Source organism: Labrus bergylta, chromosome 8 (assembly GCF_963930695.1).
Source record: "Labrus bergylta chromosome 8, fLabBer1.1, whole genome shotgun sequence".
In the NCBI taxonomy this organism is placed as follows: Eukaryota; Metazoa; Chordata; class Actinopteri; order Labriformes; family Labridae; genus Labrus; species Labrus bergylta.
In genome coordinates, this window is record NC_089202.1 from 26,257,087 (window position 1) to 26,276,198 (window position 19,112).

Here is a 19,112-nt window from a genome sequence, read left to right on the forward strand (position 1 = left end):
TCTCTTTCCTGTTTGTCCCTCTGAGAAGAAACTTGTATTAATAACTGATTCTTTTTTTCCAGCCCTCCTTTGGCTACGTTATAACTTCTCCAGAGAAGAGGGAACCGTTCGCCCTAATTCATCCTGCAGAGTTCTCAGCTAAAGAAAGCTCACTTCAAAATGACACTTCAGAACTCAGTGAAGCCGATAAGACACTCAACCCAGGTCTGTTTGTTTTTATTGCTGAGGATCAAGAATTATTTTTAATTTCATACTACAATGCTGATATAGTCTGTGTTAAGCTTAATTGATTTAGACTGCTTTTCTGCATGTTTCTCATCGTCTCCTCTGGCTCACTGCAGAGGACCTGGATAAAACTCTTGAGGCACCTGGTGGAAGGATGTCACCCAAAGGTGATACCAACTCAGAACCAAGAGCACAGGAGGTATGGTTAACTTTGTATTGTCTTGATATCTAAATATAACCCCTACTGCACAGCTTTATGACTTCCTGACATAATTTTGACTTCCCCTCCTCAGAAACCTGTTAATAGAGCTGCCCTGCCCAGCCACACTGAGAGCTCTACCTCTGAGTCAAACTTGAGTAATCAAAGCTGCGTCTCCCCTGACGAAAACAACAGCAGCCATCTGATGCTGAGTATCAGCACAATCGCTTCGGCCATTGCTGATGCGTCCATCAGCACTGACCCATCACAGCTGGCTGCCATGATCGTGGAACTGTCGAAGAGGAGTAGAGTGAAGACTCGACCTGAGCCAACAGCTCATGGTGGACCCGCTATCAACTGCACAGACGGACCACAATCAGCTGAACCTGTGAGTCTTTGGATTTTTTTCACAAGTGTTCTTTTATTTACTTATTTTACATGTTTAAAGTTAGACATGAATTACTAAATTGTTCCCAGTTATGTTACATGTTACTTAAAGTCATTGTAGAGACTCCACAGATGCCCTGAGTGCAATTTCTTTGGCTGAGTCCGATTTCTAACTTATTTTTGAAGGCCTGACCTGCCAATACTGTTCTGATTTTCTTTTGAGAACTGTTATTGGTAGCAAAAACAAAACAGGCTATATGACCATCTCTGTTTCTTACTCTAGACAAATCTGCATCAGAAAATGTTTAGTGTCAATGTTTTAGTTCCTATGTTCTTGTGTATTTTTATGCTTTAATTTATGATGGAAGGGAAGATAGATGAATTGCATTTCTGCATTCTCCCTGACTCCTGAAGGAATTCTGAATTACCCATCAAATAACTACAATCACTGACTACTTCATGAGGATATTGCAGTAACTCCCCTCCTGCCTCTTTCTCTCGCTACCTAAGTGACAGTATTTGTTGTTGCAAAGAATTGTTTGCTCCTGCTGATGTGCACTTCACATCCACACCGGCAACATATTGGCTTGTGTATGTGTTCGTGTTTGTGTCGCCGCGTGCATGGCATGAAACACGGCTTGAGTGTGTAATTGTAAGATCTGTACAGAATTGGCTATATTTGTGAGAACCAGCCTGTCTACAATCATGGCTGAAAATCATCGGTATTCTGTCACCTGCTGGTTGACTGATGCATCACCAATCATCATCATCAACCTTTATTTAAGTTCTCGGAGAGATCATTGAGGTCGACCCTCATTTACAATGATGTCGAGAAAACATACATAATGACAACAGCGAGTTAAACCAAATGAGATAAAGCTACCACAGAAAATAAAATCAGTACAATAGCAATAACAACAATCCAATATATGCACTAAAATTATTTAAAAAGCTTGAATTTACTACAATGATAAGTCAGCAATTAAAATCAAATAAAACAGTTACAGTCAGGTATTGGGCGGTTAAAAATAATATTTCTAAAGTGACCATAAGGGAAAAAAGTGCTCAAATTCAGGTCCTGTTGTAAAATATTCCAGGAGTTTGCAGCACTAACACTAAAAGAGACTCCTACGAGAATAATCCCTCTGAGTTATCACTCATGACCCACTAGGATTCTCCTTCAGAACATCATAAAGGAAATGTACAAATTTGTGCTGGTGTAGGAAATTGCCACAAACATAAGTCTGTCAACAAGCTATTGAGAGTGACCCCTAATTTACATTTACATATCAAAGAGCAATTCAAATGAATAACATTCTGTTTCTTTTTCGCAGATCCCTCATGAGCTGGATCACAGAGCACTAATGGACACACTCCAGAGAAGCACATGTGTTGGAGAGCTGAGTGCATTCGACATAGAGAAGTATCTGAAAAAGATTGATATGTCAGTAAGCAGTGATGCTTCTGTGGCACACACTACCTTTGACCTGACTACCTGGGCTGAGAACTTGAGCTCTCAGAGGAACCCCCCGGCAGTCAGTCCTGAGGAACAGGAGAGCTCAACTAGGTCTCAACAGGAACCTACAATTACAACAACTGGAGAAAAAGACAGACGAGGAGGGCCAACATTGAACACTAGCTCACCTGCGGTGTCCCTTTCCAATGCATCATCTCAAAGTCATAAAGTTGACTCGAGAAGAAGCTCTATTCCTCGTTCAAGTACATCTTTCAGCTCTGGCAAAAGATCTGTAGGTCTAGAGCAATCTTGTAATCTCAAGACCCCCGCAGACAAAATGGCAGCTTATGAAAATTACGCTTCTTCTGCCACCAAGATTTGTGGCTCCTCAAGCCAGACCCTCACAGAAAACGTAGCCAAGGCAGGAGAGCTGAACCCACATGCATCAAACAATATGAGGTCTTGCTTGGAAACGTCACAATCTGGCTCGCAAAGAACCTCACCAGGAAGGAGGAACAGGCAGTCAGGACTGCCTCACATTAAAGGTTCCTCTCCTCCGACACAGAGGTTGAGGAGTTCAGGCCAGCAGCAGCATAACAGACCCAGTTATTCTCCGGAGAAGAAAGCGCTTTCCAGGAACAACAAGGCTGCTTCACTTTCTTATCCTTCCTTCGAGAAGCATGCTGGATTCTCTTTCCAAAACACCCAGCCTCCACAAGACACTGCATCTGGTGAGTAAAGAAAAACAGGAATATGGTCTCTGATATAAACATGCATGATAGGAAGTCTTCACATTGGCTACGATCAGACACATTTCTTCTTTAAGAATATTGAGATGACATGAATGTGAATATTAATAATCACTTTGTGTCTCAGATCTGCCGAAAGGTTTTTCTGAGCCATGTGTAGAGGAAACCCAGTGTAACTTCAGACCGTCCACCTCTCCGCTTACTCACTCTTCTCCAAGTCAGACGTCCATCCCCAGTGCTGACGGGTAATATATGATCATTTAACCCGATTGAATCAAGTTCTTAACGTTGTTTTAATTGTTGTTTAACTGCAATAGTAGTAGTCTTTTGTAGCTGAAAATGTATTTGAATCCTTCTTCATAAACATCAATCCTGTATATTTACTCTGTTGTCTGTTACAGTTGTAATTCACATTTCTTTTGCTCACCTCATGAGAAGTATTACTAACCAAAACAGGACATTTGCATCATTTTTTGCCATGTATTATTCATGTGTGTATATATATAGTTTAGGGTCCCCGGCGTCGACCAGTGGAGGTCTAGCAGACAAATGTCCAGTGTTAGACCTCTCTCCTCAGTCTACCTGCTCCAGCCCTAGTATCAGCAGGCTGACATACATCTCAATGAATGACGGCACGGTCATACCTACACCTGCAAGGCAAAAGGTATAGAATGTGAAATTCAAGTACTACTAACCGTAAAGTATGGCTGCACAGTATTGGGAGTAAAAAATGTGTATTTTGGAATATAAAAAGCTTCAACAAAATATTGTGCAGCCCTGACATATTCCTCACCTTGATCACTATTGTAGAGACACTTCTGATTATATATTCTTCAAGATGGTACATTTCAAGTGGTGTAGTATGACAATCATATAGGCTATAGTACGTTTTCAGAAACGTCTGCCCTTGAAACCTGAGTCGTTGCATTTTTTTTGTTGACATTTTTTCACGTGTTGTATATAATGTTTCTGGTTGTTTGCCCTTCACAGAATAACTGTACCATGGCTCTCAGCACCACCATCATCAGATTCAGTCCGACTCCACCTGTGGAACAGGATACACAGACTAACCTTGATATTACCCGCCAGCCCAGCTTGGACCAGATGCAACCTCAGCATTCTAAAAGTCTTGACCCACTACCATCACAACAACAATGTAAAAGCCCAGATCCCTCATGTAGTGGTCCTGCTCTGACTTGTACTCGTAGCCAGAGTGAATGTAACTACCACTGCCCTGGGGACAGAACTGGTGATCTCTCAGCAGGTTACAGGAACCAAGGCCCCCTCTCTGGATCCAATGTACGACAGCTCACTAAAGTGGACTCGGGCTATTGCAGTAATCTCAACATTCCACAAACCAGCAGCACTGCAGCTCCACAGAGCTCCCAGCAGTGGGGAGCATCTAGCTCGGTGTCATCGTCTGTGTACGGTGCTGGCCTTGGCATGCCTCCGTCCTACTCATCAGATGGACTTCACTATGTGCCAATCCCTAGCTTTAAGCCCCAATGTCCTGGACTTATCGACCTTCCCCACCAAAGAGATGTGCAGTCCCTCCCCACTGGACACCCTGTCTTCAATCCTCAGCTAACTCAACAGTATTTGGGACCCGAGGCTTCATTACATCCTGGTGTTTATCATGGAACAGGAACTGGTCTCTTCAGTATGTCCTCTACAGGCATGTCTTTTCTCGCTTCTTTCAAATGACCTTTGTTTGATGGTATACACATATAATAATGCAGCATAATGGGTAGAAATTCCTTAACAAAACATCTGTAAACTGAACAATAATCCCCCTCTGTATCATCACGTATGACCCACTTAAAGTTTGTGTGTCTGTATCTAGACAGAGAGCCCACCCTTTGACTGTAATATCATATCAGGCTAGGTTTGGGAGATATTTTTGGGTCAATAATTTTGGCAAGTGTTGTGTAGCCTTACTTTAGTGTGTGCATTTAAGGACTCAAAAAGCATAGCAACCAAGTCACATTGTTCTCTGTCTCTGTACTGTCAGAATTGCTATAAGCGTTTTCTGGATTAAAACAAAATCAGTTGCCAGATGGGTGTACAAAGAAGCCAGTTCAATGTATCCAGGCTTTCTTTGAGTGAGCTGGCTTGATAAAGCCTGAACTTGTAGTTAGAGATATTGGGTATCACAAGGCTGGTCATGAACTTTATCTCTTAGCTCAGGCTTTGTGCAGGATCACCGAAAAGGGGGCATTTAGCGCGATATTTCATCTGCACAAAAAGGAATGATCACTGGCTGTCTGCTTCAGTCAGACTGAAAATATGAGAAGAGATGATAAACATTTAGTAATATATTATTTTGCAGAAGGAGGGTGACACTGTAGAAAATTGCTGTTTATTCATTTATTAAACGTTTGTCCCCCCATTACCCCTCCGCGACATTCAGATTGAAGATGAAACTCCACAGGGATTTAAATATTGCGCCTTGAGGTGACTGTCAATGACCCTATTCAGACAACCTCTGCTGCTCTCCCCCTTGCTTGTTTAATCAGGGGAAGAGGGCAAACCTTGAGCTGACAAATACTACTCACTCTACCTCTGCCTTAAATCCATAAAATAAAACTGACAAATGGATAAAGCTTCCTCTATTTTCTTTTTCAGGCATACCCAACAGTAATCTCATGGTGAGACACACCCATCACCCATCAGGTCCACTGGGGATACCTGGGGCTGCTGGGTCCCATAACCTCCCTAGAACCCATCACTGCCAACAGGACATGGGAATGATGGGAAAACCCTATGGTCATTTTGGTGCTGAGCCCCTTGTGGGAGGTGGTCTTGAGGAACTTAAAGGTAGTCGTGTTCTTGGTGATGTTTGACAGTAAAAAAGACTTTTAAACTGTAGCGAGATGAGACATTTATTGAACAGTTTTCATTTATTTATGTTCTACTTTTACTAGTCATATCTGTGGGGAATCCTTTCTCACATACAGGGATCAGTCAATGTCTGGTGCACACATTCATACTGCTTTTCCAGCCTTTACATGTATCAGGTGTCCTCATTGCACTGTCATCCTCAGGCCAAGTGATGGTACCAGAGGAACTGCGGTTTCCCCACTCCTGCTGTGTAGGCATCGCTTCTCAGACCTCACTCAGCCTCTTCAACCCCTCTGAGAGATGGCAACAAGTGTCTATCAGTGTCAGCAGCCTGGCCATTGATGGAGAAAAGGTGATCAGGAAAACAAACAGGCCAATAATATAATTAAAACGATGTACAAAAACCTTTATCATAACCCACTCAACAATAAGTTAATTAAGATCATTTTCCTCACAGGTTGACAATTTGCCGTACCAATGGCTGATAATCAAAAACAAGACCATCATTGGCCCGAAGAGCACGGAGGAGCAGAAGGTTTTGTTCATCCCGCCTCATGCTGGCGTCTATCAGTGTGTTCTCAGTGTTTGCTCATGGCCTGCTTCTGCTGAAACAGAGGTTGCTGCCAGGGCCAATATCTTTGCTAAAAGGGTCGTGCTGGTTGCCATAGCAGAGAATCCTGCACTAGAGGTGAGATATCACTCCTGAACAAAGTAATCTGCTTCTAAAGAAATAGAGCAAAGTACAACACAACAAGTTCATATTTATCTATAAAGAGATTGTAGGAAGCAAGTTGCCTATTTATGCATCTACTGATTAGTTCTAAGTTAAAATCTTCTTATTTCTCAGGTTGAAGTAGGTAAATCTGGCTGTCTAGACTTTGGAGACCTTCCAGGAGGCAGTGCCAAATCACTTCCTGTCACACTGCTCAACCGGACTCATGCTACAATGCCCATCCGCCTGGTCATCAGCGCAGTGAGTCAACTGCATACATTTCTACTTATTTTTAGACCACCTAGGACACATAGTATACATACCTGCTGAGCCAGAACTGTAATACAGTGCCATCTAGTGGTAGTGTGTTGTTCTTGCATGAAACAACTGTGCAATCTTACAACCTAGTGCACATTTGTTAAGTCTCAGGGGATTTGTGCATTTTCCTTTACAAAAAAACGCAATTTATCTCCAAGGATAATAACAAAGAAAACCCTCAATATGTTGTTAATCTGGTGACAATCTGTAGAGAAGATAAATACAAACAACTTGCTGTCCTCTAGTTATGGAAATGTTTAAGTAAAGATCAAAAGTTGTTTAAAGTTTTTAAATTAAATCTATAAGTATTTTTTACATGATACTTTGATAGTTTTCAATACTTTTTTAAAATGATAAAATCTCAGTTTTTTTTTAATGATCCACAGTATTTAAACCAACTTAGGTACAGATAGAGAAATAGAAATACCGGTACCTGTGGTGGTCCATACAAATCCATCCATCAATCTGTTATCTTTACCGCTTTTCCCGTTCGGGGTCGCGGGGTGACAGACAACCAGCCACACTCACATTCACACCAATTTAACGAGCATGTCTTTAGATTGTGGGAGGAAGCCGGTGTAACCAAAGAGAACCCACACATGCATGGGGAGAACATGCAAACTCCACACAGAGAGGTTCCTGTCTGACTGGGATTCAAACCAAGAACCTCCTTGTTGTTATGCAACAGCGCTAACCCCCATACAAATGTACTGGTTGGCAAATACTGAGAAACTAGTGTCAGTCAATCAATCTTCATTTGTATAGTGCCAATTTATAACAAATGTTATCTCAAGACACTTTACAGAAAGCAGGTTAAAGACCTTACTTATAGTTATATTATCTACAAAGACCCAATATTAATCCATCATGGCAAGAAAAAAATGTCCTTTTAAAACCTGATTCATGAACATCCATCTGCAGAAACTGTGCTGGGCTTGTAAAATGGGATAGAGGAAGATGCTGTAACAGAATGGGCACATCCAAGCAAAATGCATACAGGTGCAGGACAAAAAAAAAAATTAACTGCTGAAAAAAGGGGAGAACAGTCCGTACAGCGCACACAGTTCAGCTCCCAATGAGCAAATTCATTTAAACAGGGAAATGTTTAGATCCAAAACTCAATGTTGCCCTGTTTCAAATAAAATAATCAAATACCCAGTAATGACATTTCTCAAGACATTCGGCGACTCATGAAGGTGCGTTGCAATTTGCGCTCTTGGCTCTCACAAAGAGACCGAGAGCAGAGGAGGTTCCTAAATGTATTTTTCCAATTTAGACATGTGCATGATTTTGCTTGCATTTTTTGGTACCGTAATTAAAAGCAAGAAACAACCCAATATTGGGTGCAGAGGACTTCCAATTTTATCTCCATAAAACAAAACAAGTTACACTGTTTGTGTTTTAAGAGTCTAATTATAATGTTTAAAACTCTGGTATTTTGACAACCCTGAAAGGTACAACATTCTGCTTAAATCAGGCCTGTAGAGTAAAAAGCTATTTTCCAGGATAGCAGCAAAATAACAGCAGTTGATGTGATGAATAGTATCTGAGGGGTTCACCTCATATATCTCATTCTCTAGAACGCTACAGCCTGGCGATGCTTCACCTTCTCCAAGCAACCTGTTCTAGCATCGTCTGAGGCAACTCAACAGGATGGACACATGACCACCGGGTCTTCTCCCTCTGTGATGAATCATGTGATGCATGCCAGCTACGGAGAGGTAATAATCAACAAAATGTTTACAGCCTTATTCAGCACTTAGGTCAATTGTCTTATTCCATATTAAGGGTGTGTTCTTGTTTCATATTCATTTAAACATGTTGAGGTTCTTTTGATATTCACCCATGAAAAAGTAATAATAACATTGATTTCAGTTCAGTGTATAGTTGTTCTTTTTTCTAACTGAGATGTGTAGAACATTAAGGTATTACAGGTGGCCCATGGTGTTTTCTGACAAGCACAAAAGCCCTAAAAGTTACCTGAAATTTCCAGGGTCAGCTTCAAGTGTAAAGTAAACGGTCAAATTGTTTTCTGCCAGCCCCCTTTTAATTTTTCTGGTGAAGTCAGGGTGAGCCAATATATGAACACAGCAGGTAAAAGTCAGAATAATTCACCACATCATTGCAATCATCCTGTATGTAATGAAGCAGCTTTATACTGTTTTCTTGTTCTTATCTGCTCTTTAGTGGCAGTGTTTCCAAACATTTTTACCTTGGAGCTTTTATTACCTTTATTAGTATCTAAGAAAGGCTAAGGCCCCTCCAGGACTTGCACACAGAGAGGTGATACATTGCTGTTAAAAATTAACAAAATTAATTATTTTCATTGATGAAATCTGAACAGAGTACACAGACACACACTTGTTCTTACCAAAATACCTTTGTATAAACTATCCAGCATGTGTGTTATCATGTATTTAGTTAAAATGTGCAGATCTAATTTTGACAGCCTCTGAGCCTTGCATCCCCACCATTGATATTTAGTCAAAAACTGTCACCATAGTGTCCTACTCTGTTGCATTGCCTGTCATCTTAGATTTCTTGTGAACATTACGACTCCAGCATATTTTTTACATCATGCCTGAGACCCCTCCTGTCCAACAGGGAAAACTTCACACAGTGCGGGACAATCATGAACAACAACTTTGGAAATTTTCCGGGGAAGGCTGCGCTGAAATTTCTTTAGAAATTTCCAGTAGTGTATATGGGAAATCCTCTCTAGTTTCAAATGTCCAGTCTCACCTATAGAGCTTTGAAACTGGTTTTAACATTCATTATTATATTTTTTCCCTTTTTTCAGGATCAGCAGGGCTTCACGGTCTGGGTTCACTTCAGAGCCCCTCAGAAGTACACAGCCTCTTCAGGTAATTAACCTGAAGATTTCATCTTTATGTGTCTTAACCCCTTACCATCGAATAGATCTTATCTTTTTATCTTTACATTTACATTTTCTGCTGTTGGTACAGTCATAGAACTTTTTTTTTCTTCTGGTAACCAAACTGTTTTTTTGCTGGTTCTTGTCAGAAGACCTCGGCCCAGCTGATGAGTACAGTGCTCGGGTGGACATTGAAGTGGACTCTCCAGGTCCGAGCCATGTCATTAGGAGTATACCCCTCAGGGCGAGGTCTGGAACTGCAAGGGTTCATGCTCCGAAGGACCTGCAGGTAGTCTAACTGTTGAGTTGTATTTTTTTTTTCGACTGCTCATGTAGCACTGCCCACAAATACTTTGCAAATCCTTTATTTTGTTTATCCTAAAATGTAAGCTGCACTTTGCAGCAGGCAGTGAAGAGAATGGGTCTTGATTTTAGTAACCACCTTAAAGGAAGAATGTGCAACTTTTTGATCCAGTAGATGTCGCCCTTGAGCACCAGTATGAAACAAAAACAACTCACGCTGCATTGTTGTTAGCATGCTAATACTAGTGCTATGTAGTTTGCTCGTAGCTTTACACTGCATGTAAATTTACACGAAATGGCCGTGATCTAAAAACGCTTACGTGAAATTCAAATAAGCAGTGAGTATAGTATGTTATTCTTCTTTTCTCTAGTCCTCGGGTGTCACACTCATTGTAGACAGTAATGACTCACAGAGTTATTTTCAGAGGATAAACTTGATTTCTGCTACATTTATGTGTAAAATGTTGCATAGTCAGACTGTAAACCTTGGTCATTGTCTAAAGTACATGTAAGCGCACCCGATCAGTCACTGTGAAATGTGTACATTTGATTTTTAAGTTCAAAGCCAATCCATACAGAATGCTTGATTTTTGCAACGTTATGTCTGATGTTACATTTTAGAGTGAAGTTTGTACTCAAAAGTCTTCCAACCTGCAGACATACATCATATTTACTCTAGAATAATGTCAACAGACATGAGAAATGAAACTTCTAGATTGACATACTTGACTTTGAATTTGACTTAAAAATACCCTTTGAGTCATCGGGTTTCAATCTTTTCTCACCTTGTCATGGCCTTACTTTGAGTTGGCATTCAACTGCTTTTTGCACTTCTTCTGTCTAGACTGTCAGCCTGTCTGCTCCACTGGGTAAATCAAGTCAACAGATGCTGCCATTAAAGAATGCAGGAAACATCGATGTGCAGCTGAAACTCAAGGTAATCCTGACCTTTACTTTTCTTATTAGACCTGGGATTTGGGTAAGCCTCAGTGACATTTTGAGCCCAGACTGTGACACACAGCATTAGGGATTTCTGGATATTTGGGGCAACTTATTCATATCTTCTTAATTCTTCACTTCTTAATTCTCTTGTTAGCGCTCTACTTTTTTCTCTCCCTGCTCTTCAACTATTCTTCTTTTGTTCTCTCCTGGCTCCTCTTTTTTTCTAACCAACCTGATCTTTAATCTATTTATTTTCCATCTCTGTCTTGTTGTTGTTGTTGTTGTTGTTGTATTTTTTTCCCTCTTGTAGTCATTTATATTCCCTCTCATTCTCTCTCCTTCATTCTTTTTAATAGCGCAGCGATGCTGAGGACAGTTTCTCAGTGACACCTGATGAACTGTATCTGAGAGTGGGAGAGGAGCAAGGCATCATGGTCTCTTTCAAAGCTCAGAGCAGCAGGAAATATAGAGAAAGGTAAACTCGTTATTATGCTGTAAAAAGATTTTGCAATTGAGAAAAGTCAAGTCTATTCATCCAATTCTCAACAGGTCCGTATTTAAAATCACCAGGATTTAGCTGATAAAGAGTGTTGTGTTACATCTTTGTTCCAAATGTCCTAATGAAACAGTTATTTTTGTAAAAGCAGCAATTTGTTATTCTGGCATCACAGAGTTTTTTTTTTTGTTGTAGATTAGTCAATTACGTGTTTAATAATAATGTTTAATGCATACTTAAAGGAAAGACAACTTAAATTGGCCTATAACTACTGATGCTGCTCTCTCACTGCTGGTGGGTTTGTTTACAACATACAGCTCTTACTGCAAACAAGAAGGAGGTCATATTTCGCAGATTTTACTGAAAAAACAAAGACTCGTGTACAGAATGTGCTGTTAGCATGTCTAAAGCGTGCTCCTAGTACCAGCATATCACAAATCTGAATCGAAAGAAAATACTTTTTTTGGGGCGGCTGTGTCACAGTTGATAGAGCCAATCGTCTCCTGGAGCAACATGTCCAATGTGTCCTTGGGCAAGAAACTTAACACCCTGTTTTATCAGCGGCATATGAATGGGATTAGTTACTTCTGATGGACACTTTTCATAGCAGCCTCTGCCATCAGTGTGGGAATGGGTAGGTGTGTAAAAGCGCTTTGAGTCGTTTGAAGACTAGAAAAGGACTCTACATCTTCAAGTCCATTTACCATTTTCCATTACACCCTCTGGGGAATCCACACAGAAGGTATCTACTAATAGCTGCAAACTTCACACGTCCAAGTATGACTGTTGAGAACAAGCCTTGTGACTTATTTTAACCTATTTATAGTAATGATTTTATGACACATTGTCCCTGAGAAAAGTTAAATATATATCATCGTCATATTTGGAATACAAGTGGAAAAAGTAAGTAAAAAAATGTATTTATTCAGTATCAATCTGTGTCTTTAATCCTAACAGTTGTGATTTATTTTGCCTCAGAGATTCTAGACACCTCTAGTTAAAGTCTCCCCTCATAAATCAGGAGAGAAAATAATCTGTATTCTGTATGTTCTTGTTGTTTTTGCAGCCTTCTCACCATCCTAGTGCTGCCATCAGGTCCTCAGTATGAAGTAACGATGAAAGGAGAAGTCATCCCAGAGGAATCGAGGAAACCTGCCTTTCCCTCCTCTGCTGTCATTGGTCCTGGTGTGGCCGCGGATGTTCCACCAATTCTTTCTAACAAACAATTTGTAGCCTGGGGAGGGGTCACTTTGGGACGAGCTGTGTAAGCAACTTTTTGGATTTTCATTAATTTCACTACTACATGAAAAACACATGAAAACACTGGCAATCAATAATTCATTGAAATGTAATCGATAGGAAGTTTAAGGCCCATTGGTCACTTTATTCTATTAAGGCTTGTATAATGTTATTCATGAAGAGGGACAGAGGTTTGTCTACTGGGAGTGTTTTTCCTCAGAAGCTATTTCAACATAATCATCAACACACAATGCATTTACTCTCATTGAAGGGGGGTAAAGTAGAAACAGCTAAAGCTTCTTTGAATGTTTGTAATCTCTAGAGGTTTAAGTGTGTCAAGGCTTGACTTGGCTATTCAACACTAGTTAAGATATTTATAGAATGACTCTCAACTTCAAGGTAAAGTTTATCAAAGATACCAATTTTATCGCTGTACAATTTTAAAAATATAATCAACATTTGCCTTTTTTTCTCAGTCAACAGAAGCTGGTCCTGAGGAACAACTCGACAAACGTAACACAGCAGCTACGGTTGCTTATACGTGGTCAAGACCAGGACTGTTTTCAGGTAGATTGTATTCATTTAATAATGAAATGGATATCTTTGTTATTTTAGTTTAAGTTGTTATACATTCCAAATTGCAGCAACTGCAGAGATTTCCACTATTGTTTGTGCTCTTTGTTGCCTAAATTACCAACAATTCATCATACATGACTAAATAAGTGGGGATTTATCAGACACATTTGAAATTTGAATTTCAACATCCCAAAATCCCATTAACAGCCTATTCTCTGTAAATTGTGTTGACTTTTGTATATGATTTGAAATTTGTGTCCTTTCCATTTTACTTTATGCTGTTTTAAATAAGCATTCATCATTTAAAAGTGATAATATTTGGCTGCCTAAGCAGTATAACACTGTTTACATTTGAAGTATATGAACATTGTATTCCCTCAGCTCCAGAGTATGTTCAGTCCTGAAGAGCGCCTGACCCGACATGGGGAGCTGTCTATTCGTCCGAGGGAAGACGTGACTGTTCACCTGCTCTTTGCTCCCACCCGAGTGGCCTGCATGTTGGCCAAGCTGGAAATCAAACAGTCCGGAGTCCGGCCTTCACAGCCTGGGGTTAAATTCACTGTGAGTATGCCACATTTTCAATTTATCCCTTATAGTCATCTTTTACTTTGCATTTCTCTCTCCTGTCTTCTGTCCACATTTCCTTTTCAATATTTTCCATTTCCCTTAGAAAGACCTGAGCTACAGTTTAATTTGGTCTCTATATTTCCCCCATCAGATTCCACTGTCAGGCTATGGTGGGACCAGTAACATCATCCTGGAGGACCAGAGGAAACAGGCAGATGGCTATGAAGCAATACTAAGTGACATTGCTGTTAGTCGCGTCAGCAAAGTGTGTCTATGCGTTAGGAACACTGGCTCCAGAGCAGCTTTCATCAAAGCTGTGGCCTTCTCTGACGTGCAGACACGAACAGTTATGGAACCCTCTGTGATCAGCCTGGCTCCGTCACAGTTTGTGCTGAAGGAAAGGACCCAAGAGGTAGGGCTGCCCAATTAATCACAGTTTCAGCGTTGTCGCCGTGTGAGCAATCACTGTAAACACGGCAAAAATACATTTTATTTTATGTAAACAAGCGATGCGTTCTCAAACAACATGCATCCACCTGTGGGAGTATAATGACCGTTAGTTATTTGCTACCATTGGATGAATCTGTGACAATTTAGCACTTCATTTTGTTATTACAGTATTGTACACTGTAATTACATGTTTTTATACTGTGCAGCCTAACAAGAGGTAGAAGAGTGCACTCTACAAGTGATCTACACATTTTTCTATATCTGCTGGGTTGGACCCAATGAAATATCTTCGATTGAGACATACATTAAATTTTATCTTAAAACTGGCGATAGTCCCTCAGACATTTTTTCTGTGCGGATAAATAAAATAAAAGGCAAATGGAAAAAAAAAAAAGAACTCATTTGACCTCCAAAAACAGGAGGAAATTGTTACAAAAACAGTAACAACGTAAATTATATTGATGTTTGCTACACTACAGGGCAGCTTGTAGCCCCTCTACATGAAACTTTTTCAAGATTTATTTTGTGAACATTTTTTTTTAGTTGGCAGCGTGTGTGCATTACCATCATTCATTAAAATTAAAATAAATACACCACTTAACTTGGAGCATATGTGCAAGTAGTTTGCAGATATAAATTTTCATGTGTAAAGAGAAATTTCAAATACGCCATATATGTCCTTGTGTGTATCCACAAGTACAATATACACAGCCAAATGCCAACGAATCCAGAAGTACAATGAGCTTATCTAAGCAGCAGCATAGCCTGAGACCCGCCCCAACATCCCATGTCTTTTTACAACATGAAGCTGCTTTTTTCAGTGTCTGTCCAATGTTCTTTAACAGTATTTTAATACATTTTAATTATCTTTACTTCAATTAAATAATGATACAAAAGCCTCATTGTTTTGCTTCCTTATGTGTATTGCTGCCTCACATGTATGTTCTTATATGTGACCTTTCTGATACCATTTGTTCATGTTTCAGGTGATTACTGTGCTAATGAAGTCCACCCAAAGAGAGTTTTCCCTGAGTCTGTCAGGGAGTGCCCTTCTTGCTTCAATCTGTCTGTTTTGCGGAGATGAGATGTCCAGGCAACAGTACAGGAGGTGAGTGTTCAAAAACAGTTTTTATGTTGTTTTTGTCAGTAAAGTACAGATGTTAGCTGGTATTTAGAAAAAGTTTTCAAGTCAAACAATGAACTATTTAATTATGATTAATCACATTTTTAAATATTCAAAATGTGCAACATGGAATTACAAAGAGTGCTACTTGCAGCCTGTTGTGAAACAGCTCCAATATTTAATTTATTATTTTTCACCTGGGGTAGACGATCATATTGGGGCCCAGGCAACCCTGGCCACCCCCTGCTCTTGTCCGTGCTGCTAATCCAAAATCACCTGAGGCCATCCAGCTCATCACACACACCACTACGCATGCAGAGGCGTCCTATTATGTAACTTTATGGATGCACAGTCAGGACCACTCAGACAGCTGTGTTTACACTTTGCACAGTTTTAGCCAGATGTTGCCAAACACCCAAACTCGAGCACACAAACCTCCGTTTAACCGTCCATAACTGCCTGATACAAATTAAAGACAATGAATGGCTTACCTGACGCAACCGAAGGAGCCTCTTTTCCAGGTGGCATAGTTGTTCATTATCTTCCCAAGTGACAGTTTTGAAGTCAGATGGCCTCACTATAATGCATAAACCACGACTCCACATGGTGAATGGCTTGATCAGGAAAAGGGACTAGTGAAGGATAATTCAGGCAATCCAAAGGCCCAGAGCAGTAGCATGAAGAAAAAAATAGGGAGCAGCCAAGACGGTGCAAGGTAGACTTACAAAATATAAACTAGAAATATAAAATGAAACAATTAAGATACAAAATAGATAACATGGATTAAAGACATACAGTAAGAGACAGTGATCAGACTATGATGATTAATTTCCGTTTGAAAATAATTAATGCATCATCAGTGCATTGCATGCATTGACACTTGAACACTCTGAACTGATTAATATTTTTCCAAAAAGTCCAGAATATGGTCCGTAGAAAAGTTACTTTGTGAATCCTTCTGGATTTAAGTGATTGTGGCAATTTTTCTTTCCTTCATCATGAAATTTCCCATGTTAACAGATATTTACAAATGCATGAAATAGTTCATGCAATAATAATGATGCATGATATTACACTTAGTTTGATCATGAAGCCTGGTGTCCCTCTAGAGATCTGTGGATTATCTGTGGAAATATAAGAACTGCACTGTTAACTGAAGTTACACTGGTAAACTGTTTAAGTCGTGCATGCAATAATAAGTATGCAGAGGGATCTAAACTGGGCATTTATCAGACCAGCAATTTATTTCTTTATGATCAGATTCAACAAAGGTATTGTCTCTGGCTAACATTCTCAGAATGCTGCTAGCAACATGATTTGTATTCTGGACTTAGTTCAGATAAACATACATTGTTTCCAAATCATTCTCAGTGCTGTGAGAGTTTATAGATCCAATTCCAGATGGCTGTGCTTTTGTTGAAAGCTGATTTGTTTGCCTGACTGTGAGTTTGTGTTTTGTTCTCTTAGATTGCTTCAGAGTAAACCCGAGGCTGTGGGAAAGGCTCTGTCTGAGAACAGTCTGCTAAGAAACATTAACTTTAATGAGAAGTTCCTGGGAGAAGAAAACATTGATGAGAGTAAGATGTTTACGTTTACATTCTTAAGAATAACAGATGTCATTTCAAAAGGCTATATTCGGAATAAATGTCTGCTAATGTCTCTGACCGAGTGTTTATTATTAATCTCTGTAGCCTATGACCTGCCTCAAAGACCCAATGAAGCTCATATCTTTTATGGAAACATGAGTAAAATAATGGTGTCATTACTGGGAAGTACAAAGAGTGCTGACTGTGAGCAGAGTGACCCTGCTGAGCTGCTGCCGCCCTCTGTGAGACACACTTCAGAGACACACAGGTACTGTCAGAATATCTCAATAATTGTGTTACCTCCTGGTTTATCTACATTTAATCTATCCTTAAATTAATGATGTCTGTCACCATTACAATGCATTTCAGTTATTCCTACATCTCAATGATTTGTAAATTTATGGAGAAACACACAGTTTGAATCCACATTTTACTTTAGACTGCACACAGCCTGCAGAAGCAGTGCTGTAACACTATAGTAAAACATTTTTAACAGCAGAACATCTCATAACATGTATGTCATTTAATGTTGTTTGAATTATCCAGCTCTTTTTTCCATGTCATTTCCAGTGGTTTGCCAAATGGTAACGTGTCCCTGGATGTGCTACCAGTGAAAGGTCCCCAGGGTCCAGCACTGAGAGTGACCGAGTCCTCCTTGCAGGTACCAGAAGCTCTCTTTCATCATGTCAAACAGTTCATGGTGTCGAGTCCCTGCTGATTATTTTGGTGATGTGGTGAAAAGTTGTTGCATTTGATAGGATTCAAAATGCTTTTTTATTTGTTTTAAAAGCAGAATGTCCTTTTTTTTCTCCCCTCAGACCTCTGACTCTTGGACAATACATCCAGAACAACTTGTTCTCGCTGCTCCTACCATCAGTGAGTAGTAGATCTCGTGGGCAAAGGGAACAGACTCTACCATGTCATGTGACTAAATAACCAGCTAGGAGTAAATTCATTTGTTGATGTTTTTGTTTTTAGGTGGTGCAGCACCGACCAGCCAGGTTCAGATCCGTAACAATACGTCCAGAGAACTGAACTTTGATTTGTCCTGGCCCGCCCACTGCCTCACCATTACCCCACAGCATGGAACTATTGAGCCTCAGTAAGAATTCTCAGTTTGTTTGTTTCCCAATTGAAGTATTCCGTTTAGAATAAGACCCATGATGTATGCTGTTCGCCTCTCTGTTTAACTTTCCTGTGGGGTCAGGCTTTGAGCCAGACCGATTAATCGGCTAGCCAATTATATCGACCGATATTAGCATAACTTGTGACTATCGTATCGGCTAATTTTATCTCCGAAATGCGTCAGTATTTCCAGATTTATTAACCAGTCAAATAGCATTTCATTTGAGTTTCATTGTTTTACACTGCTGGTGAAAAAGAGCTATTCGAGTATTCTATATGGATTACAACATGCCTCATCAACATCACTCTCCAGAGTATCAAATGCTGATGCACAAACATGCAGTTACTTTCCAGTTGAGAGGCCATGTTGTCTACTTTATACTGTATATCTTTTACACAAGTGTTCTACAAGTAAATTTGAGAGATCAACGCAATAAATAAATGTGTTTATCGATATCTATCTATCTCTACAGATCAAACTTTGATCTAAGAAAGATATCAGACGATATATCAGCATCAGATTTGTTTTCTCCCCAGTAACAATATCGGCCCCAAAAATTCCATTTCGGTCGAGCCCTGTCTGACCCATAGACTGTCTTTTCAGGCTACATAAACTTTAAAATGAAATCTTTAATCATATCCAATTAACCATTTAAGTCAATTTGAAGCTGCTAATATTTTTACACAGAGGTATCATGCTTCCAGGGTCTTCTGCATCATGTAGTGCCAAACATGTCTCCATATCAGCTACATGCCCGTTTCAGAAATGAGATGTTCTGCTGCTTTTCGTTACCAAAGATTTGAAATCCAATCTAATGCTGACAGAGGTTTACTTGATCGAACACTTCTAAACGTATCTACTTTTTTTCTAAATAATAATAATAATGAAATAATAATAATAAATGTGTCTGTGTATTTGTGATTTAAATAGTTTCTTAGACTA

The 19,112-nt window shown here is 39.8% G+C and overlaps 1 protein-coding gene across 1 annotated transcript in view; it reads left to right on the top strand.

The window, feature by feature from the left end:
• cep192 (centrosomal protein 192) overlaps positions 1 to 19,112 on the top strand; it is a 39,333-nt gene that overhangs the window by 11,468 nt on the left and 8,753 nt on the right. The window contains exons 18-43 of the mRNA XM_020638527.3: positions 63 to 204; positions 342 to 424; positions 519 to 812; positions 2,146 to 2,998; positions 3,144 to 3,261; positions 3,524 to 3,680; positions 4,007 to 4,691; positions 5,642 to 5,833; positions 6,061 to 6,209; positions 6,315 to 6,545; positions 6,705 to 6,830; positions 8,468 to 8,608; positions 9,688 to 9,751; positions 9,912 to 10,051; positions 10,910 to 11,002; positions 11,364 to 11,482; positions 12,570 to 12,767; positions 13,219 to 13,309; positions 13,700 to 13,879; positions 14,037 to 14,297; positions 15,322 to 15,443; positions 16,926 to 17,035; positions 17,150 to 17,312; positions 17,615 to 17,705; positions 17,863 to 17,920; positions 18,023 to 18,146. Coding sequence (XP_020494183.2) covers positions 63 to 204; positions 342 to 424; positions 519 to 812; positions 2,146 to 2,998; positions 3,144 to 3,261; positions 3,524 to 3,680; positions 4,007 to 4,691; positions 5,642 to 5,833; positions 6,061 to 6,209; positions 6,315 to 6,545; positions 6,705 to 6,830; positions 8,468 to 8,608; positions 9,688 to 9,751; positions 9,912 to 10,051; positions 10,910 to 11,002; positions 11,364 to 11,482; positions 12,570 to 12,767; positions 13,219 to 13,309; positions 13,700 to 13,879; positions 14,037 to 14,297; positions 15,322 to 15,443; positions 16,926 to 17,035; positions 17,150 to 17,312; positions 17,615 to 17,705; positions 17,863 to 17,920; positions 18,023 to 18,146 — 4,985 coding nt within the window. The remainder of the gene's footprint in view (positions 1 to 62; positions 205 to 341; positions 425 to 518; positions 813 to 2,145; positions 2,999 to 3,143; positions 3,262 to 3,523; positions 3,681 to 4,006; positions 4,692 to 5,641; positions 5,834 to 6,060; positions 6,210 to 6,314; positions 6,546 to 6,704; positions 6,831 to 8,467; positions 8,609 to 9,687; positions 9,752 to 9,911; positions 10,052 to 10,909; positions 11,003 to 11,363; positions 11,483 to 12,569; positions 12,768 to 13,218; positions 13,310 to 13,699; positions 13,880 to 14,036; positions 14,298 to 15,321; positions 15,444 to 16,925; positions 17,036 to 17,149; positions 17,313 to 17,614; positions 17,706 to 17,862; positions 17,921 to 18,022; positions 18,147 to 19,112) is intronic.